The sequence below is a fragment of the Phodopus roborovskii genome, unplaced genomic scaffold, assembly GCF_943737965.1.
Source record: "Phodopus roborovskii unplaced genomic scaffold, PHOROB, whole genome shotgun sequence".
Lineage (NCBI taxonomy): Eukaryota > Metazoa > Chordata > Mammalia > Rodentia > Cricetidae > Phodopus > Phodopus roborovskii.
Genome location: NW_026126599.1, coordinates 5,551,622 through 5,574,360, shown reverse-complemented (window position 1 = coordinate 5,574,360; position 22,739 = coordinate 5,551,622). Strand labels below are relative to the sequence as shown.

General features: G+C 48.8%; 1 protein-coding gene across 1 annotated transcript in view; it reads right to left on the bottom strand.

Annotated features, from left to right (window-relative positions):
- Grid2ip (Grid2 interacting protein) overlaps window positions 1-15,145 on the bottom strand; it is a 35,556-nt gene extending 20,411 nt beyond the window's left edge. The window contains exons 1-3 of the mRNA XM_051205317.1: window positions 14,750-15,145; window positions 10,258-10,412; window positions 10-258 (exon numbers count right to left, since the gene is read on the bottom strand). Of these exons, the coding sequence (XP_051061274.1) occupies window positions 10-258; window positions 10,258-10,412; window positions 14,750-15,145 (800 nt within the window). The remainder of the gene's footprint in view (window positions 1-9; window positions 259-10,257; window positions 10,413-14,749) is intronic.
- Window positions 15,146-22,739: the final 7,594 nt, after the last annotated feature.

Below are 22,739 nucleotides of genomic sequence, written 5' to 3'. Positions count from 1 at the left end.
GCTGTATACCTGCGAGGGCCCCCAGAGTTGGTGCGGCCACCCAGCAGCGAGGCCGCCTTGCGCGGGGGTGGCTCATCAGGACGGCGGGGCGGGGCGCTGGCGCGCGTGGACACTAGAAGGCGCTCGGGACGCTCCTCACTGCGGCTCCTGCGCAAACGCTGCGCGCCCTGAGCCCTCCGAGCGCGGCACAGCTTGCCCAACAGACCCTGAGACACCACCTCGTCGAAGCGTGCCCGGTGCTTCTTGGGGATAAAGATCCTGCAAACAAAGGCCACAGAGTCAGGAGCGGTCCCTGACTATATCCCAAAGGCGCCTCCTGGTGGCTCTATGTCCCTTCCCAGGGGTGACCAAGGAAATGATCACTCTCCCCTTCTGTGAGCAGACTTGCATCCTCAGCTGTCACAGACCTGGCCACATGAGAGCTCAGCAGGCAGAAGGGCTTGCTGTTAAGCTGGAAGACCTGAGTTCGATTCTCCTTCACTCACATGGGACACTTAGAGAACTGACTATCCTAGTCTTGGGAAAGCTGCACGGACTGTCCCCAAGATAATAACCTTTGCGGGGCAGTCTTCGAAAGCAGTCTATGGAGGATTCCAGCTCTTGCCTGTCTTCCATCTCTGTACGACCTTTCTCTCCATCCTCTCATGCGTTTGTATCTAGCAGGACAAGCCCCGGCTAATGCTCTCCTTCTCGCCCCTGCTTATTTCTAGGTGATTGCTAGCGAAAACTACATCAGCCATCCGCGAGATGGCTGACTTCCTCCGAGAATCCTCACACTTGCCGTTCTCCTGCTTGCTCCTCTGCCAGCAAGGGTGAAGCAATTACCACCTCCAAGCTCTGCCTGGGCCACACATCCCCCCTTTTATTTATTTTTTTTAAGAATGATTTTTATTATTTTTAAGTGCCAGTTTGTCCCTGCCAGATACTGGGGCTCAACTGGGAAGGCCCCGTGGTGCTCTTCAAGATGTCACCCTGAAGGTGGTAGGAACAGACAGCATCCATGAAGCATCCATACCCTAGGATGAATCCTTGGTGCCTGTAATTCTAGGAGCTTTCCAAAGCCTGAATTTGTAGCTGGGCTGTGGGCCACAGTGATGGGAAAGGACTTGCCACTTGAAAGGGAAGGGTGTGTGTATGTCTGTGAGTGATCCAATCCCATCCACCTCTACATAGCAACTTCAGCTAACACCTTGGTGTACTTAATGATCCACTGCAGAACATTCCAAGTCATACAGAAATCTGTAACTTTCCAGGGTGACATAGCTGGCCTCTGACACAGCTGGAATCAGGGCTCACGACACCAGCATGAGCTTCCTGGCTGTGCCCCAAGGCTCCCTCCCCTCTTCCTTGTACCAGAAGCCAATGCCACAGGCATGGTAGGGAGTCAGGAGGGAAAAGAGCAGGGATGCAATGCCTGGTGGGAAAGAAGGCATGTAGATTCTTCAGGAGGGCTCATGCTAGCCCCACCCCCAGGGAGTTCTGCATCTGCAGGAGACCAGGAGATGTCCTGAGCCTGACACTTCCATCTGCCCTTTGGTTACCCTCCTGACTCATGTCCAGGCAAAGGATGTCCATCTCATACCCTCAACTGCAGCCCCAAGCTCTGCAAGGCATCAGACCCAGATTCTAACCTGAGCATGGGTCAGATGCCAGCTCAATTTGACATCCAACACTGAGTAATCCAGGTCCTGCTTGCCAGGGGCACCGGGATGAATCACAAACTGGGGAGGTGGAAGATCTGGTGGCTAAGCTCTGGGCTTGGCATCCTGGAGCATGGGCCACAGGCCAAGGCTGTCTGCTGAGCCAGACACCCTTCCTGGCTGGTATGAACCTTCCCTGCGTTTCCATCACTGTCTGGCCCAGCCACCCCAGTCCTGGCACTGCTGTAGGTTAATTAAAGCTGGCACAGCCAGATGCAGTGGGGCTGGATTCATTATAGGAACAGATTATTGCCTTTTTGACTGTGACAGCCCAGCAATGGGTCTCCAAGGCTCTTATGCCTTTGCTATACCAACAGGCCTAACTGACTTCCCAGGGTTCTTCCTTGGAGTCACAGTATATAACCTTCCTCTGGGTCAATTCTGCTACCAGAACCTCGCCTAGGATCTCTTGCCTGTGTGTATTCTATCCAAGCCTAGCTTTCTTCATCTAGCACTTGCTCTCCAGCCAGCGAACTGGTGGAGACCGGGTAGGGTCTGCAGAATCTGTAGTTCTCAACATTGGAACTGTCCTGCCTTCCAAACTCAGAAGTTGATGCGATGCGCTATGTTCTCATCCAGAGCACACAACATCCCCATTCTTGGTCCTCTGTCCTACCCCGTGAGCCAATGCAAGGAGGTTGGCTTTTAATCCTAGCCTTTCACTTCATCCTAACTCCTCTGGTTGCGCATGAGTCCTGGGTACCCAACATCTAAACCTAATTGCCCACATAACCACCAGTTTATTCCCATTGTCCCCAGTTTCTGGGCTCCGCCCAGTCTCGATAGGTTGCCCACCCAGGACAGGGAACCCCCCTAGATGTCCCAGCCCCCTCCCCCCACTTCAAGCTGGGTGGATGCCGGGCGCAGGGTTCCCAGAGGCGCAGAAGCTACCTAAAGTGCCGAGAGAAGCCCTGGTCCTTCCCCATCTGGATCCGCGAGGGCGGCGCGGCAGGTGCGCGCCGGGTAGCGGGTGGTGGAGCCCGCGATGACAGAGAGGGCGCCCGCGACTCCACGCGCCTTTGCCGGGAGAGCCTGCGTGGCCCCTCCCGGCCAGTCCCGCATGGTGGCCCGATGCCCGCCCCTTCTTGGTGACTCCGCCCAGCCCCGCCCCGCCTCTCCTCTCCCCGCCCCAGGACCCTTCAACTAGCTGGTGCACCCGAAGGAGAGTATCGGGTGATTCCGGGCTATTAAGTTCTTTCCTTTGGCTCTCTGTCCCTCTCCAGGAGTCTTGCCTGGGACATCAATCTCCCAGTGAGTCCCCCATACAGTGGCTGCAACACTCTGCCACCGCCACCACCTTTTAGAAGAATCCCCTTTTGTAGTGTTTGCACAGGACTGAGGGAGTTGGCCAGTGTGGAAAATGCCCTTCCTACATATCCAGGGGAAGCTAGGGAGGAGGCCTCTGCCAGGGCCAGAGATGGCACTCTAGAGCAGTGGGTGGCCATGCTAGGGCTTATGGATTCGAGAGGAGGTGGAAGAACCCCAGAGATTTTGAGGTCTTGGTATGCCCAGAGAGGGGTGATGCTAGAAGCCAACCCAGGAAAAGGTGTAGGACAAGGGGCTAGATCCCCCCCCCCCCGTACTGAGCTTGAACAAAGGTTTCACACATGATACTCAGGTACAGCTGTGCTACATTCCCAGCACGTTTTTCTTCTTGAGACAGGGTCTCACGAAGTTCCCCAGAATGGTCGTGAACTCACTTTAATATAGACTGGCCTCAAATTCTCCTTCCCTCTCCCTTTGCCTTCCTCTCCCTCTCGTCCTCCCTCTTTCCTTCCCTTCCTCCAGATAAGGTCTTATGTAGCCCAGGACAGACTCAAACTTGCTATGCAATCACAGATAACTTTGAGCCTCTGATCCCGCCCCCACCTTCATCTCCTGGGTGCTAGGGTTAGAAGCATACACCTTCAGGCCTGGTTTTATTCAGGGAATCACAGTGAGGGCTTTGTGTGTGCTAAGTAAGCATACTGCCAGCTGAGCCTCATCCCCACCCCAGACCTTGAAGTTTTGATTCTTCTGCCTCAGCTTCTTGAGTAGATTGGATTAGAGGTCTGTCCCACCACATTTGGCTTCCTGGTTAAATCTGAAAATGCAGAAGTGGACTGTGGATGTGATTCAGTGGTAGAGCACCTGCCTGGAATCCCCCAGTGAGAGGGGCTGGGGTGTGGCTCAGAGGAGAGCTAGAATCTACCATCGAGGAGCCAGTGTATGGCTCCATAGTAGAGGACTTCCCTAGCAAGAACAAAGTCCTATGTTCAATCCCCAGCCACGAAACAAACAAACAAAAAACCCAAAAATATTAACATGGCATGCTGTTCCCCACACCTCAATCCCTCTCCATCCATTTTAAACCACTACACAGTTGTAACCTCTCAGAGCTATTCCTCCCTGGCAGCTGCAGCAGCTGCAGCAGCAGCAGCACCTATGTCTCTTCATGCCACATCTTCCTTTCCCTCCCCCATGCCTGATGACTCTCAGCACAGCTCAAGACAGCAGGGCAGGAGGCGCTCATGGTGCCACTTGTCAGCATCATTGTCCCAGAACCAGTCACCCCCAAAGGCCATAAAAACTGCTCACTGGGCTGGCGACAGAGAAGATGAAAGTGTCTGGCGAATGCTCATGCTGCAGTCTGGTCATGCTGCTTCAGGGCTAGGCCACTACAGTCACAGAGAAGTCCCCAGATAGGGTGGCAGTGGTGCGGCATTTGGCCAGGTGACTCATGACAGCATGGAGTACACATCAGGGAACAGTCCATACGTGGACTGGTCTACCATGCCTGTCTCAGCAAAAGAGCATTATCAAAGACGATTCTGGAACAACCATTCTCAACCAGAGGCAATTTTGTGCACACCTCTACCCACTGAGGCCATTTGGCACTATCTCAAGATATTTTTTGGCTGTCACAAAATGACAGCTGCGAGAAGGATGTGCTGCTGGTGCTAGTGGGTAGAGGCCAAGGCTTCCAAACAGCCCAAGAGCACGGGGCAGCTCCCAGTCACAGAGAAATAGTGAGTCTCACTGAGTCACCTGCCCTTGGGAAAAAGAGACCCTCCAAATGGGAGGTCAACACTAACTGACCACTCACTATGCTGGGCACTTTGACCAAAATCAGCTCATAATTCCCCCAATAACTGTACTATACATACCTTTTTGTTTGTTTGCTTGTTTGTTTGTGGTGTGCATGTGCACCTTATGCATGCTTGCATGAATGTGTGTGCATGCATATGTGAGTGTGCTTGCACTTGGGTGCTTATGCTTGTGGAGGTCTGGCCCAGGCTGATATCCAGGCTCATCCTCCATCCCCCTCCCACCTTGTTCATTAAGGAAGGGTCTCTTAATTGAACTCAGAGCTGATCGATAAGGCTAGTCTTGCTAGCCTGCTTGCTCTGGGGATCCTCATTTCTGTCTTCTGAGGCTGAAATTACAGATGGAAGATTAATGTGGGTTCTGGGAATCTGAACTCTGGTTCTCATGCTCATGCCAAAAGCACTTGAGCCACTGAGCCACTTTCCTAGCCCTCATATATAAATATGTTTATTTTTTATTCTTTTGAGGCAGGGTGTCTGGCTGGACTCAGATTCATAGAGATCCATCTGCTTCTGCCTCCCCAATACTGAGATTAAAGGTGTGTGCTACCATAACTGGGTTTGTTTTATTTCATTTATCTGAGAAAGGGTCTCACTATGTGGCTCTGGCTGACCTGGAACTCGATAGACCTGTCTGCCTCTGCTTGCCAAGTGCTGGGATTAAAGACATGTGCCATCATGCCTGGCTTTATTTTAAGTGTGTGTGTGTGTGTGTGTGTGTGTGTCTATGTGTGTGTGTGGGTGGGTGTGTGTGTGTGAGAGAGAGAGAGAGAGAGACCCTTGCCTGAGTGTGCATGTGAAGGTCAGAGGTCAACATGACATGCCTTTTTCAATTGTTCTCCTTATTTTCTCTCTTTCACTGAACGTGGAGTGAACTGATTAGGCTACGATGACCAGTGGGCCCCAGGGATCCTGTCTCCACCTCCCCAATGCTGGAACTGCAGGCTGTGCCACTGTACCTGGCTCTTACATGGGTGCTGAAGAGCCAAACTCGTGTCCTTGTGTTTTCACAACAAGCGCTTCGCCCATTAAGCTGCTGTCTCTCCCGGGCGATTATAGCATATACAAATTTTGTGTATGTGGTACAGGGGATTATACCGGGTCTTGGGCATCTTAGGAAAAAACTCTACCACCGGACTGCCTGCTGTTTTGTTTTCCTTTCTTTGTAGTTCAGGCTGGCCCTGAACCCCATATATAGACTCAAACTTGCAATCCAACTGCAGGCACCTGAGTTCTAAAAGTGAAACTCCCTGCCCCTTGCTTTTGGCTCCAAGGCATCATGGTGTTGTTGACACTTAACACCAAATAAAAAAGGAAAAGGGGCACAGGTGGTCCCTACTCCACCCTCAGACCTCCAGCTAATCTCCTTTTTTTTAAATTTTTATTTAATTAATTAATTAATTAATTAATTAATTTTATTTTTTGCTTATAGTCAGTGCAACTCACTTGCAGGGTTTCCTACCTAGCATCCTGTGGGGAACACACAGGCTAACCCCTTTTTATCAGTCTATGGAGATCAATTTACTTCCTCAAGGTTATACCATCCTCGAAGAGATCCCAGGGCTCTGTGGAAATTCCAAATTGTACCACCCAGCCATTCCAGATGCTTTATTCTCTACCTACCTCATCCTTCCCTCCCCCAACAGACATATCCCCTGAAACTGCTCTTTCTGTTCCCTCCTGGACACATCACACTTTCCAAACTGCCTGTCCTGTCCTAATTAGAAAGCCATTTTACCACTTAATCAGACTGGGATTCCTTGGGGGACAGACCCAAATTAGGCTTCAAGTGGCAGCAAGAAATGCTATTGTAAGGGAACGTGATGCCTTTGCAAACTGTGGCCACAAACCTGGACACATTCAAGGTCTTCACTGCCCTAAATGATAGCTACTCAGCCTATATTTATGTTAAGTACTTAAAGTGTAAATAATGAGAGCCTGATAAACTGTATATATATTGGACAGTTTCCATTTGGCCCAGATTGGCCTCAAACTTGCTATATAGCCTAGGATGACCTTGAACTTCTGAGCCTTCTCCCTTTACCTCTCTAATGCTGAGATTACAGGCACGCACCACTATCCCTGTTTTGTTTTGTTTTTCTGTGTAGTCTTGGCTGTCCTGGAACTAACTCTGTAATCAGGCTGGCCTCGAACTCACAGAGATCCACCTGTCTCTGCCTCCCCAGTGCTGAGTACTGGGACTAAAGATGGGCACCACCACCATTTGGCCACCATCCCTGGTTTTATGCAGTATTGGGAACTGAACCCAGGACCTTCCTATGTAACCCATGTTGGCCATAAACTTGCAGTCTTTTTGCTTTAGCCTCCCAAGTGTGTGATCACCCAACTTATGAAAAATTCATCCCTATTAAATAGCCACATGTGCTTAGTGGCTTCTGTGGGAGAGGGCTCAGGATCATGGTCTCATCCCACAGTTCTCTCTTCTGCCTGGGCCATTGCAGTCACCCCCAACTCTATCCCCTTAAGATAGGCCACACTTCTGTGTCCCAAGTAGCTTCTAAGCTTCTTGGAAAGATTATTTATTTATTATTTATTTATAGCCAGGGCCTTGATAAATCACCCAGGCTGGCTTTGAACTTTCGATCCTCCAGCTTTAACCTCCCATGTAGCTGAGATTTCAGGTGTGGCTCTAAAGAAAGCTTTACACACACACACACACACACACACACACACACACACACACACACAAAATCAATCATCATCATCATCATCACCACCTACTACTTTTTGTTTATTCAGCTTCTTATTTAAGCCTTGTCTTTCTGCTTTGTGGGCTCCCAGAACCAGGGTAGTGATTACCAATTATCCTTATTCAATGGCAGGCCAGGGTATCCCTGCTCTTTCTTGCCTTCTGGTACTAAATGCTTGGTGTTGAACTCTTCTTAAGGACTGACCTTCATGCCCCCAGAACTCACTTCTGACCCCTCTGAGATCCAACCTTTTGAGGTATAGTGTTGACACCTGCTGAGTCCCTGCCCTGATTGCTGTTAAGTCTGGGTCAGCAATAGGACTGCCCCTGAACTCGGATCTCAGAATTAGCCAAGGAGGTGGTGATGCTTCCTTGTCCTTTCTAAGACCTCTCCAAAAGACTGTACTCAAACCCCCAATACCCCAAAAGCCCAGCACACAGTGGGGACGTTGGCAGCTGGCCAGCTTCAGGGAGAAAGGTGTTCGGAAATGCAGAGCGCTTGGAAGAGTGGTGGTGGGGAGGCGTTGTCTGAAGTCCCCGCTGCCTTGTTACCCTCCTTTCGGAGCCCAGCTGGGCGCCGCCCCCTCCTCCAACAACCTCCCCAATTTTCCTGTCGCACTTGACACCCGCTGGCACACAGACTTTCCATTCATCCTCCCAGCAGCGCCCCAGGGAAGCAGTGGGCCACCGGGCATCCCAGCGTGTCCAGGGGTTCCCGCTTTTTCCAGGCTCTAAATCTAGACCACTGCCTCCCTTCCTGATCTTAGGCTGACATGGGCCTGTCGGTCGCTTGGGGATGAAAAGCAGCTAGCAGAGAGGCAGCCGCCGTTGTCGCTGTCCCGGGAGAGATGCCGGAGACAGAAGCCCCGCAGCACCGAGATGAAACCAGGAAATCTAAGCGATCCCCCAGCTGAGTCTGGCCTGGAGACAAACGCGCCAAGTTCCCCGGGGACAGCCGCGTCCCCCTACAAGCCCAGCCCTTATGGAACTAGGCAGAACCGAGCTCTGCCTATCTGTCACCACCCCAGGAAGTCCTCGGCCCCCTGCATCAGCTCCGCGATAAATTCCGCCCTAGAAATAACTTTTTTTTTTTCTACCCAGAGCTTTTTTCCTTCTTGCCAGCAATTGTCAGTCCCCTTACTCACCCCAGGCAGCTCATGGTGGCCTCTTTCGGTGGCCTCCAATGCGTTTTGCTGCAGAGTCGAAATGCTGAGCCCCGGCTGGTGGGGGCGGGGGGCTGGCCAGCCCAGTTCCTGACATTGGCTAGGCCCAGAGGGAGGGGCAGACCGCGGGGTGAATGGCAGCGAGGGGAGGGGGCAGACTGAGCCCGGGCAGGGGGAGGGTTCGGGGCAATCACTGGCCCCAGAGGCAAGAGGCTGGAGAGAAAGCCAGGCAGGACTCACAACCAGAGTTTGAAAAACCCCAGAGGCTGTCTGATCGAAGTCGTATGTAGGTAGATATGGCCCTCAGTGAAGGAGGCCAGGGATTGGAGGTAGTCCTGGTTCACTCCAAGCCAGGACCCACCAAGAATTTTCTCCAAAACACTTGGAGGGTGAACTGAAGAGACAATAGGGCACAGCTAACTGGGTTCAAGATCCTGTGAGAGCCACTGATTTGCTCTGTGATCCCCCCAGAACCTCAACTTGACTATACAAACAGAGTTAATTTGGCGACAGAGTGTCCTTCAAGGATCTAATGCAGTCCTTGGCACCATCATCACCATCATCACCATCATCATACTGATATCAAAGAGCCCTAGTGTATGGGTTGGGGAGATTCTCGGTGGGTAGGGTGCTTGCCTAGCAAAGCATGAAGACCTAAATTCTGTTCTCAGCACCCACAAAAAAGCCACATGCAAGTGGCTATTGGTAACTTTAGCATTGAGATGGAGGAGGGGCAGACAGGGACCTGGGGCTCCCAGCCTGACCGGCCAGTCTACCCAACATGGAGAGGTTCAGTGACAGGTGTTTTTGTTTTTTAAAGAAAGGGTTTCTCTGTAGTGTTTGAGCCTGTCCTGAAACTCACTCTGTACACTAGGCTGGCCTCAAATTTACAGAGATCTGCCTGCCTCTGCCTCCTGGGTGCTGGGATTAAAGGCTTTCATCACCACCCTGACTCATTGAGGGATCTTGTCTCAATAAATGTCTGGGTATGATGTCTGACAACTTTAATTCCAGAACTCATAAGACAGAGGCAGGCAGATCTTTGTGAGTTTGAGACCAGCCTGGGTTATATAGCAAGGTTGAGGCCATCCAGGGCTACCCAGTATGACCCTGTACACACAGAGACAGACACCACAAAGAGCCTGATGTGGTGGTTCACACCTGTAATTACATCACTTGGGAAGTTGGGGCAGGAGAATGCTGAGTTCAAGGCCAGCCTGGGTGACATCAGGAGATCCTGTCTCAAAAGAAAAGAAGTGGGGGCATCAAGAGGCGGAGAGTGGGCATTGCCTGTAGGGTGGGTGGGTGTCAGGACCCTTACAGAACTGTCTCCTAATGCGCCACTGCTCAGTCACAGTATGGAGCTGGGAGTGTCTGAGCATTTTATGGGAGACTCCTGCCATCTTGGTTTGGGATGGAACCAGCTGTACCTCAGGAGGTGATCCCTCACGGATCAGCATCAGCTGTCCTTTTCACCATTACAAACATAACCTTTGCCATCAGCTCAAGGGCAGGGCCCATGTCCCACTTGGATTGGAAAGACGCCCTCCTTGAATGAAACCCACTTGGTCTTCCCATTTTGACATCAACAGGGGTACCTGAGGTTGTCCAGGACTGGCCCCTGGGCCTCTCTGGGCAGTACCAGAGTAAGAGCCCACACCAGCTCATCCACCCGCTGCTCGGCAGCAAACTGCTTCAGGGCAGCAAACACCTGCTCCTTGGCTGTTGGCTGGTCCCCCAAGATGTCATCTACCTGCAAGGAGAGGATCACAGGTAGAACCTTGGAGAGTCCTCAGTTTACCTCCACAGGATAGCCAGACCAGCAAACACTGCCCATTGGGCCTCATTGTTACCCTCTTGGCTGCCCTTGACACAGATATTAATATCTTCAGTTTTTATCTAAAGAGCTAAGGTCACAGAGGCTGGCAGAGAAAGAACTTTCAGGGAAGTGACTTGTGGAAGGATGGTTCACACAACTGATATGGGCTACAAGGTTATCAAATCGGGATTTGAACCTAGGAGCAGCCATTGTTTGTTTGTTTAAAAAACATTTCTTTGCATTTCTGCATCTGAAGGTCAGAGAGTCAGTTTTCTCCCATTGAGTGAGTTCTAGGCATTGAACTCAGGTCATTAGGGCTTTGGATGAGCGCCTTTACCCGCTGAGCCATTTCATCAGCTGGGGAACAGCCATTCCAAGGAATCTAAGGATCAAAGGACTTAATATAAGGGCTTAAACACGTGCCAGGCCTCACTAATTGCTAGTTACTATTATTATAATACTATGCTGGTGTTCTATTCCGCAGCACTGTTTGCTTAGAGGCCCTACAGAGGATATTCTGATTCCACAAAAGCACTGTAGAAGTTGTGCCCTGCCGTGAATTTTAACTCTCTCTCTCTTTCTCTGAATTTTTTTTGGAGTGTTCTTTCTCTTCATGCACATAACTAACTAATGTTAATAAAGGAACATCTATTCAGAGGGGTATGGGGCCATTGAAACTGGGTGTGCAAATGCACACAGTGTTCCTGGAAAGTAGCTTGTTAACAAATGTAAAGGGCCTTCTCTCTCTCTCTCTCTCTCTCTCTCTCTCTCTCTCTCTCTCTCTCTCTCTCCCCTCTGTCCCTCTCTGACATTAGTTTGTGTTTCTGTCTTGCAGTACTGAGGTAGGAATCCAGGGTTTCTTTGACATTAGACAAGTTCCACTAAACTCCATCCCCATCTCTCTTTGTGTATGGTGTTTACGTGTGTACATATTCATGTGTGTGCACGTCTGTGGGTATGTGGAGGACATTACTGAGCCGGTCCCACTCAGCTAGCTGTCCAGGCTGAGCCTGAATCTCCACTGCAGCCAGGCAGGCCTGGAACTTGTCATCCTCCTGCCTTCTGAGTAGCTGAGATAATAGGCCTGTGCTACCAGATTGAACTGGTTTTCTTTCCTTTTCTTTTTTCTTTTTCCCCCTCCTTCCCTCCCTCCCTCTTTTCCTGTCTTTCTTTTTCTTTTATGGACAGGTTCTTGCTATTGTGGTTCAGGCTGGTCTCAAACTTGGTATCCTCCTGCCTCCACCTCTCAAGTGCCTTAGATCTGGTATGTATCACCCCACCTGGCTAGAGCCCACTCTTTCATTCAGTGACCTGATATCTATGAATTCATTCAAGTAATGTCCTGACAAGACAAAAGTGTGCGATGACCTACCTATGAGTGAAGTTTAATCTTTCTGTCATTAATTTTTATTACTGTGTGTGTGTGTGTGTGTGCGTGCACACACACACACATACATGCATTACCATGCACCACACACATGTGTGGAGGTCAGAGAGAGGACAATTTCTGGACTCCCTCTGCTGTGGATTACAGAGACTGAATTTAGGAATCAGGCTTGCACAGCAAGTGTGTCTTTTCCTGCTGAGCCATTTTGCTGGTCCTGCTACTGAACCTTGGAAATGAACTCATGTCTTACTGCTTTCTTAAAAAAAAAAAAAAAAAAAGGTTTCCCAGGTGGTAGTGACACACACCTTTAATCCCACACTTGGAGGCAGAGCAAAGTGGATTTCTATGAGTTAGAGCCCAGCCTGGTTTACAGAGCAAGTTCCAGGGCAGGCTCCAAAGCAACACAGGGAAACCCTGTCTTAAAAAAAACAAAACAAAACAAAAAAAACAAGACAAAACAAAACAAACGAACAAACAAATAAAAACGGGATTAAAGAGACAATACCATGGTTAAGACTCTGGATGTTCTCCCAGAGGACCTGGGTTGGGTTCTCAGAACCCACCTTAGGCAGCTCATAATCTCTAGTTCTAGGGGATCCAATGTCCTCTTTAGGCTTCTCTGGGTACGGCACAAACATGGTATGCATACACGCAAGCCATTTAACAATGCATTGTTATTGTGTATGTGTGTGCATGCTATGGCTCAAGTCTGGAGTTCAGAGGACAACCTTGTGAGGTTGGTTCTCTCCTTCCACCTTTACATGGGTTCTGGGGATAGAATTCTGGTCCTCAGGCTTGTGTGGCAAGTGCCTTTATATACCGAACTGCTATCTCCAAGGCCCCCAATTGCTTTCTAGGTGGTTCCACTAGTGCATTGCATCAAGCTTTCTAGAGCAGTGACAGCAGAGGATGAGTTAGCATCAGCAGGTGAAATCGAAATCCAGGGATTCTAAGCACAGGCTGCTCCGTGTGTTTGAGTCTCTATCACTTGGAATCTTTGTATGTCACTGTCTATGCCCATCAGCTATTATAGCTCCTCACATGACTCCCGTCCTGCTTCAAGCACAGGTCCTGGGGCACAGCAGGTACTCCGTGCATATTTATATGGTAGAACTAAAGGGTAGCATTCCCTAAAGTCCCCTGCTCACATCCGTTGTCTTCAAAGGGGTTAGGGCAGTCTGTAACACCAGCCACCCTCACTCCCCCAGCCCCTGCACACCTTCAACACTGCAAGGGCTGCAGGTTTGGAATCAAAGCCAGCAATAACAGACAGCCTCATTTCAAAAGAGTGTGTGGCTAGCTGCAAGGATGCTTTATGTAAGAAAGAGGAAAAAATAGCTCCCCCCTGGGGCCCAGGCCACAGACTGGTTTTGGTGTCAGTTATTACCCAGATGTTCCCAACCTACATCTAAGCACAAGGCTCCATCGTGGGACACTAATGGATTTTCTATTAAATATCAGCAACTCAAAGGAGCAAAAACTGGGCCAGGCAGAGTACTGTTGGGAACCTGGGTGGGGGAGCTGGTCATTATAAACTAGGTAGGTCTCCTCGAAGGCCATCTTTTATTGTGATCTACCTACTTTTCCGGAGTGCTTGGTAAGCCCCAAGCAGAATCCACTGCTCCACACACACACTCCCATTGGTCAGACCTTCCCTGATTGCCTGGTAGAGTCCATCCTTACCAGTTCTGCTTCCTGGACAAGTCTATATGTCCACTCTACCTTACCAGGGGATTTCAAGCTGCCTTCCAACTCTGCAGGGATTAGATGGGACAATCAGCTCTCTTCATCCCAGCAAATCATCTGGGACAATAGCAGACATGATTTGTTTTTTGTTCTTCTTCTCTCTCTCTGACTTCAAACACTCTAGATGGGTGGGGATGACCTTGAACTCTCTTTTTTTTAACATTTAAATTTTTATTTTATATGTTAAGGGGGAGGTGCAAGTGGGGACCAGAGGATGACCTACAGGAGTCTCCTCAGCATCCCTCCATACTGCCTCTTTCAACTCCAAAGCTTCACATTGAGATGAGGGGCTCAATCTTATCTCGCACAGTTATCTGGAAAGCTGCCTGGGCCTCTGTAGAGAACTCTGTGGGTGGACAGTAAACTTCTTTAGTTTAGCCAAACCCTAATAGCCAACCCCCCCCACCCACACACCTGCCCAGGGTTTTCCTTCTGAGGACACACTCAGGAGTTCAAATATCCTTGTCAAGAAGTAGAAGCCGAGTTTCCAGGCTCAGCATCTGGGTGAAGTCGAGTGTCTATGTTCCAGAGAATTCCCAGGTCACTCAAAAGTTCACTCTTTGTTTTGTTGGAGCCTGGCCAGATGAGGAATAGGGGCATCTGTCTGTCTGTCTATCTATCTATCTATCTATCTATCTATCTATCATCTATGTATCTATTATCTATCTACCTACCTACCTATCTCTCATACCTAACATCTATCTATCCACCTACATATCATCTACTTACTATCTGCCTAACCTATCATCTACCTACCAATCATTTACCTACCTATCATCTATTTACCTATCTACCTACCTACCTATCAATCATCTATTTATCACCAGTCTCTCTACCCATCTGTTCATATCTATCTATGGACCTGGGTATCCTCTCTCTCTCTCTCTCTCTCTCTCTCTCTCTCTCTCCCTTTCTGTCTCTGTCTCTCTCTCATCTGCCTGTTATCTACCTACTTACCTGTCTAGTTCTCCTCTATCAAACATCTATTCATTTATATATCATCTGTCTATCATTAATCAACGGAGGCACTATGTAGCCCAGTCTGGCCAGAAACTTGCTTTGTAAATCTTCCTCCAGAATTTTGCTCTGCTGGCAACACAGGGTTGTGCCCCGCCCCTTCCTTCTCTGGGCATCCTACCTTGCAGCTGAACTCCTGGGCCTTGCGCCTGCGTTCTCTGTGTACTGCATCTGGTCTGGGGCGGCCAGCCAAACGCAGCAGTTCGCGGCGCAGCGGGAGGCTGCGGCCAAATTGTGGGGATAGCCAGGCTGCTGTCAAGGTTGTGGGACCACCCTCGGGGCCCGGGAGTACACCGAGGCTGGGTGGCACTCGAGGGCAACGCTGTGCCAAGCGCACGAGATGTTCTCTGCTCAGGCCACCCACAGCCAGCCCCTCCACCTCCAGGATCTGGTCACCAGGCCGCAGTCCCCCAGCATGCGCGCTGCTTCCTTCAGCCACCTCCATCACGAAGCAGGGCCCAGAGCCTCCCAGCTGAAAGCCAAAATCCTCAGGCCAACCTTGGTTGGTGGCTGGCATTGCTGCTGTGGCGGTACTGCCGGAGAGAGGAGAGGGAGAAAAGCCCATATGGCTCTCATGGAGGCCTGCCCAGGCCTGAGTCCCTCTACTGGTTTGCTGGACACAGACAGGTGTCATATCTCACATCCCACAGAGACATCGCAGGGGCTGGAGACACATACAGCTTTTAGGAAGAGGGCGAAGACAGCTGGGGTGCGTCCTCAGTGCTCCAGGGGATACCAAGGCTGAGTGGGGGGTGGTCTCTGAAGACATCACCAATCTGCATTACCCTTAGCTGTGGATTGTACAGAGGAAAGTTCTAGCCCTTTGTTATGAAAGACAGATGGTATTTATTTGAAGTCTTAACTTGAGTTTCTTGGTTTGGTTTGAGTTTGTAGCACTGCAGGTTGAAGGCAGGGTCTACCTCTGAGCCACGCCCCCGCTCCTCATTCGGGGATGGCGGGCAAGTGCTCTGCCACTGAGCTTTATCTCCAGCCCTCTTTCTTTTAATTTCCAGACTGGGGTTCATTACGTTGCCCAGGCTGGCCTAGAACTAAAGAACTCTCTAGGCAGGCCCTGAGCTTGCCATTCTGTTGTCTCGACCTCTCAAGTAGCTAAGACTACATGCTACACCACCAAGCACGTTTCTTCTTGTGTTTTGGGGCAGGGCCTGCTTTATTGTCTGCTTTCCGTGAAACGTCCATTTTCCAAGGTCCCTCTTCTTAATTCCTTTCCGTCTGCCAAAACCTTCTTTCTTGATCCCAAGTGAACCACATGCTCTAGAAACCTCAGTGTGGGAGCAGGAGAGGTCCCAATGACTGCACAGCCGGTAACAAGGCTTTAGGAATCACCAGAGCCAGTTCAGTGGTGCGATCTGGCATCCCGGTTACTAGGAAGACTGAGGCAGCAGGATCTCTAGTTCAAAGGCAGCCTTGATAAGTTAGTGAGACTTTGTCTCAAAATAAAAATATTCTCACCCATGCCAAAAAACACACAAACATACATAAAATATTTTTTAAAAATTAAAAATGTTTACATTTTACATAACCATCTAAGTTGTTCAGGCTAGTGTTTTGTTTTGCCTCTTTTTTTTTTTTTTTTAAGAAAGGTCTTGGTTCTCTTCTAAATGTAGAGCAGACTGTCTTTGAACTCACAGCAATCCTCCTGCCTCTGCTTGTAGAGTACTGGGTTTACAGGTGTGAGGCACTAGAAAAGTCTCAAAGTCACTGTGGACCTTACATTCCTGCCTCTATCTCCTCTGATGCAATTATAGGCATGCACCACCATACATACTCCATTTTGTATTACCCTGGAGAGGGACCCCAGGCCTTCATGTATGCTAGGCAAACCCTCCACTAACTAAACTACATTCTTAGTGTAGGGAGGCTGAGTTTTGAGAGCCCTGGACTCAGATGTCCTTTAGTCTTCAGTGGGGTCTTAGAGATCTTCCTCCAGGAGTCATCTCGGGGACTCACTCCGAGGAAACACACTTCCCAAGGAGGCCTGGGAAGTCACTGCTTAGACCCGGAGAGTTGAGGAAGGGAAGGGGACCCAGCTTTCAAATAGCTTCATGAATTATAAGGACATGTCCTTTGAATGACAGGAAGTGAGATGTCCTGTCAACAGTGCACACTGTGAGAATTCTTCACAATGGGCAGAGTGGAACTGTTGCAGCCTGAGGTTGGCATGGATGGTAGTGTCCATTCTGAGCCTACAGGCCAAGAACCCCTAGCCCTCCTCTGCCCAAGGCTGGGTGCGGACTCTCAGGGAGAGTTCCTCTATCTCATAAAACTCCTGTGGTTCACTGGGGACAGGTAAGGTGATGGCATCATGTACCGCAGGAGAGGCTGAGTCTTGGGCTGAGTGTCATCTCAGTTGACAGAGTGCCTGCAAAGCATTAATCAGGCCCTGGGCTCCATCCCCAGTACCTAATAAATCAGGCATAGGAGCACACAGCTACAGTCCTAGCACTTGAGAGGTGGAGGCTGGAGAATCGGAAGTTTTTAAAGTCAGTCTGGGTTACATGAGACCTTATTTCAGATAACAAATGTACATCTGAGGATGAAACTCACTGTATTCTTGCCTAACATGCACATAGCCTTCGGTTTCATCCCCAGCACCATGTAAGGCCTGGTGGCATATGTGTGTGATTCCAAGATGGATAAAAGAGGACCAGAAGTTCAAGGGCATCCTTGGCTATATAACAAGTTTGAAGCTAGCCTTGGTTAGGTGAAATCCAGTGGGGGCAGAGGCAGGGGGACAGGCAGAGACAGGAAATATTGTCTAAATCCCTTCATAACTAATTTCAGCTCAGCATGCTTGAGCAGGCAGAGGCCCCAGCGTTTTGTGTTCCCGACACGGGCAGAAAGAGGGTTTCCATACTTCCCAGCTCACAAAGTAGAGGCTGCAACTTAAGACCGGACAAGCAAGTCCTAACCCAAGGTCAGCCCTGTGGGAGATGGCAGAGTCAGGCCCTTCCACAAGGCTGTTTCCACAGTGCTTGCTTCCACCACCCATCTCTGCTTCAGTAGAGGTGGCACATGCCTATAATCCTGGCACTTAGGAGGCTGAGGAAGGAGGATCATGAGCTCAAGGCCTACCTGGGCTAGAGGTGAGCTCATCTCAGAAAAACAAAGGGCTAACTCAGAACTGAATTTAGAGCAATGGCCCACAGTCTTCTTCCAAACACACTCATTCTGGGCAGCTAGGTAGTAGGAATAGCTAATGAAGCCCCTTATCCCTCTCTGACCAACCCAGAGAGTCTGCCAGGATCAAGGAGGCTGTCAGCAAGACTGGTGAGGCAGCCCAGCGGGTACAGGCACTTGCTGCTAAGCCTGAGGACTGGAGTTCCATCTCTGGACTTGCAGGTGGAAGGGTGGAACCAGCTCTCTCATGCTGTCCTCTAACCTCTATACATATACAGCGGCATGTGTATCATCCCCCAACCCCTCCACCCCAGCAACACAAACTAAATAAGTTGAAGCAAGTTCCCAGGACTTCGGAACCATGTCAGACTTTCTGATGTGTCTCCATCCACTGGAAACTAATCACACTCTCCTCATTCCCATGCTGCCTCACTCCCAACCCACCCCCACTCACCCACCCCAGAATGCAGAATCCCAAAAGCTGACAGGGTTATCTCATGGCATGAATTAAAGTCATGTTGGGGGCTCCCAACATAGATTATTGGGTGCCATATTCACTCCCCACCCCCACATTCACTTACTCACCTGCTACTCTGAGGACTGTGGTGGTCAGGGGACAAGGCTGAGCATTTGTAGAGCATCTAGGGACACCAGGTTTCTGTCGGCTTTGTGTTGCTCAGGCCTTGGCATCGGTTACTGATGTGCCTGAAGGGACAGCTGGAGTTTCGAAGGCAAAGCGATCCTCTGAGTAACCCGAGAGGCTCCCGGTTACCAGGCAGACCAGCAGGATGGCGGGACAGCTTGGCCAGGACCCAGGCTGTACAGAGGGACAAACAGTGGTACTCAGGCAAACATGGAGACCTGCTGGGGTCATCTAACCATGGCCCTGGAAGGTAGGCAGAGGGAATTCCAGTGGGGTTTTGGGGGGACAGAGTGTGGTAGGGGGACACAATCATCAGCTCCATGGGAACTGGTAAGATCCAGTGGGACATAAGATCCAGTCTCCACAGAAAATGTCACAGCAAGAGCCCCACCAGCTAGTGTTATTAACAACAGAAAGTGAGACTCAATCCAGAGAGAAAACAAGTGGGAGCATAGGGATGCAGCTCAGTTGGTAGAATACTCACCTAGAAAAAACAAACAACTTGGGGCTTATGAGATGGTTCAAAGATGAAGGCATCAGCTGCCAAACCTGATGATTTGAGTTCGATCTTCAGCCATGACATGAAGGAGAGAATCAATTCATGCAAGTTATCCTCTGACAGCCACACATGGACATTGGTATATACAAATACACACATATTCTCTCTCTTCCTCTCTCTGTAAAAAACGGAAACCAATTCAGATGTGTCTGCATTGGGGTGCTGACCAACATGGTTTCAGAAGTCGATGGAATCTTTATAGCTAAAGGCAGAATGAAGTGCACATGTCATTGTGTTCTGGTTGTTAGAGATGTTTCCTCCTAGGGTATAGGCTAATGATTCTGATATTACAATGGGCACACACATTGGGATTGAGTGTGTCAGTGAGTGGACTGAATCCTCTAAAACTGTGAGCCCAAATAAATCGTTCTTCCTATGATGGTTTGCGTTAACTGTCAAAGTGACTCTAGAATTATGTGGAAGAAAGGTCTCTGGGCATGCCTGTGATGACTGTGATGATAGAACTCATTGAGGTTCAAAGGCTGCCCACTGTGGGCGGTGCCATTCCCTAGTTGATATGGTGATCTATGTAAGTGGAGAAAGGGGCTAAACAGACTTACGCATTCATGGCTCTTTGCTTCCATATTGTATATGTGATGTGACCAGCTGCTTTAGCCTCCTGCTGCCTCAGCTTCCTCACTATGATAGTGGACTGTGAACAGTGAGCCAAAATAAACCTGTTCTCCCTTAAGCAGCTTCGGTCAGAATATTTTATCACTGTGATCAGAAAAGAAATTAAGACACTTCCCTTAAGTGTTTTTGCCAGGAATTTTGGATGCATCAATGGAAGCAAACTAGCCTATCCACGAAGAAGGTAAAGGACATGTTTATAAATGTGCAGTGAATTCCTTCTAGAGCAGTGGATCCCAACCTTCCTAATGCTGTGACACTTTAATACAGTTCCTCATGTTGTGGTGACCCCAACCATAAAATTATTTTTGTTGATACTTCATAACTGTAATTTTGCTTGTTATGAGTCATAATGTAAATATCTTGTGTTTTCCAATGGCCTTAGGGCAACCTTGTGAAAGGGTCATTTGACCCCCCCAAAGAAGTCATGATCCACAGGTTGATAACCCCTGTCCTAGAGATTACAATATAGAGATGGAGCAGAGGAAATATGGTGGAGAAACCTGGAAATATGGTAATACCTCAGGTTGTTACCAAGATCAATGGGTCCAACACCCACAAATCACATATGTAGTACCTAGTCTTGGGTTTATATAATGACAGTGACATTTTGCTACTTTTTCCTAAACCCATAACCACACCAAGTGTGGGTAAACATCATGGGACTCCATTTTGAATTACCATCCAGTGGTAATTCACAATACTTGTTTCTTTAATACTTTGAAAAAATATTTTATTATGTCTTTAAGTGTGGGGGGGGCAGGTTGTGTGAGCACAGGTGCACATAGAGATCAGAAGACAGTATCAACTCATCAAACCCTCAGGAGCTGGAGTTACAGGCAGTTTTGAGCCGCTGAACATGGTGGTTGCTGGGAAATGAACTCTGGTCCTCTGCAAGAGAAGCAATCGCTCTTAACCACTGAATCATCTCTGTCCAGTCCCTTTAGTGTTTTATTTCCTCATGCTTTTTCACATTTATTTATTTACTTACTTACTATGTGTGTATGTGAGTGTGCATGCTCGTGTGTGTGTGTGTGTGTGTGTGTGTGTGTGTGTGTGTGTGTGTGTGTGTGTGTGTGTGTGTACGTCAGAGACAACATGCAGGAGATGGTTCTTCCCTTTCACCAGATGGATTCCAGGGACAGAACTCAGGTTGTCAGGCTCAGTGCCTTTACCTGATAAGCCATGTTGCCAGCCTTCATTCCCTTTTTAATGCATGTTGTCATAGTTGGTTTTAGTTACTCATTGAACACACCTGGGAAGAGGGAGCCTCAGTTGAACTAAGCTGAAGAATGGCCTCCATCAGATGTCAGGTGGGCATTTCTTTACCTGCTGGTTAATGTAGGAGGGTCTAACCCACTTTGGGTGGCACCATCCTAGACTCATGGGCCTGGGATGTGTAACAAAAGCAGCTGAATGTGATCCTGGAAGCAAGCCAGCAAACAGCCTTCCTCCCTGGTCTCTGCTTCACTGCTCCCTCCAGGTTCCTGCCCTGAGTTCCTGCCCTGATGTCCCCCAGTGACAGATTATGACCTGCAGTTGCATCATGAGATAAACCACTTTCTCCTCAAGCTGTTTTTGGCCATGGTGCTTATCATAGCAACAGAAAGCAAACTAGGACACATATGTATGTAGGCATGTGTTTATTCATGTGTGTACAGGTACAAGTAGGTGTGTGTGTGTGTGTGTGTGTGTGTGTGTGTGTGTGTGGGTAGGACATGGACAATCCTGGCTGTCATTCTTATAAATGTCTTCTGCCTCCATTGAGGCAAGCTCTCATTAGTTTGGAACTCACAGAGTATGCTAGGCTGGCTAGCCAGCAAGTCTCAGGGACCACCCCCCATTTCTGCCTCCTCAGCACTGGGATTACAGACAACGCTACCACATCTGGCAGTGAGTACCGGGAATAAAATTCAGGTCCCTGTGCTTAAGAGGCAAGCACTTTATGAACAGAGCTTTTTTCCCTCAGGCTTTAAAAAAAATTAAAACATTGTCTTGCTGAGTGTCTCAGGCCCACAATCCTTTTGTCTCAGCTTCCTCTGCTCTAGGATCTCAGGTATAGCCTACAAAGCTGAGGTGATACTTGAAAACTATGCAGATCATCAAATATAAGGGAATCCTAAGAAACTGCCCCAGATTCAAGAACCCCAAAGGTCTAGGTGTCTTGGAGAGGACATTAGAATGGCAGCAGGGGATATCTGAGGAACTCTGTGATAGCTTGACATCCTATGACAAAATGCCTTAGAGAAAATGATTTAAAGCCAGGAAGACTTACTTTGGCTTGCAGTTGGAGAGGCTTCAGTCTGGCCCCGTTGTTCATAGCTGGCGTAGAGACAACATGGCAGGAGAGGCGTGTGATATAGGATAGACTGTGACCTAGAATTGTAAGCCAATAAATCCTTTCCTAATTCAAGTTGCTTTGGGTCAGAGTGCTTTATCACGACTATGGAGAGGAAATTAGAAGAACACACTTCAGTAGATTAATCCATCAACCATCTCAGTACCTTGATTCAGCCATCACCTCTCAATAGTGCCAGCAGGTGGGGACCACACCTTCAATCCATGAGCCTTTGTGGGCATTTTCTATCCAATCTTTACTCTTTAATTTTCAAAGTTCATTCTTTAAAAAATAATTTACAAAATTACTCTTTAAATTACAAAATTTAAACTCTGAATTGGTTGAAACTAATAAGTCAATTTGGATTCATTGGTTGTGTCAAAATGTCCTCTAATAACATAAGACAACAACCATGAGGGGAATAGAATGTGGGTTATAGAGGCACTTTTTAATGAAGCTAAATGTATTTAAAAATTAAAAGTTTGTTTTGGGGGCCCGAGTAATGGCTCAGCAGTTAAGAGTATATACTGGTCTTGCAGAACACTGGAATTTATTTCCTAACACCCATATTGGATGGCTCATAACTACCTAGTACCTCGGGACCCAATAACCCTCTTCTGGCATCCACAGCACCTGCACCTGCACACCCACAGAGAAACACACACAATTTAAAATAAAACAATTACTATTGTTATTGTTATTATTTGTTTTTTTCAGGTTGGGGTTCTCTGTGTAACAGTTCTGGCTGTCCTGTAACTCAGAACAAGCTGGCCTCGAACTCACAGAGATCCACCTGCCTT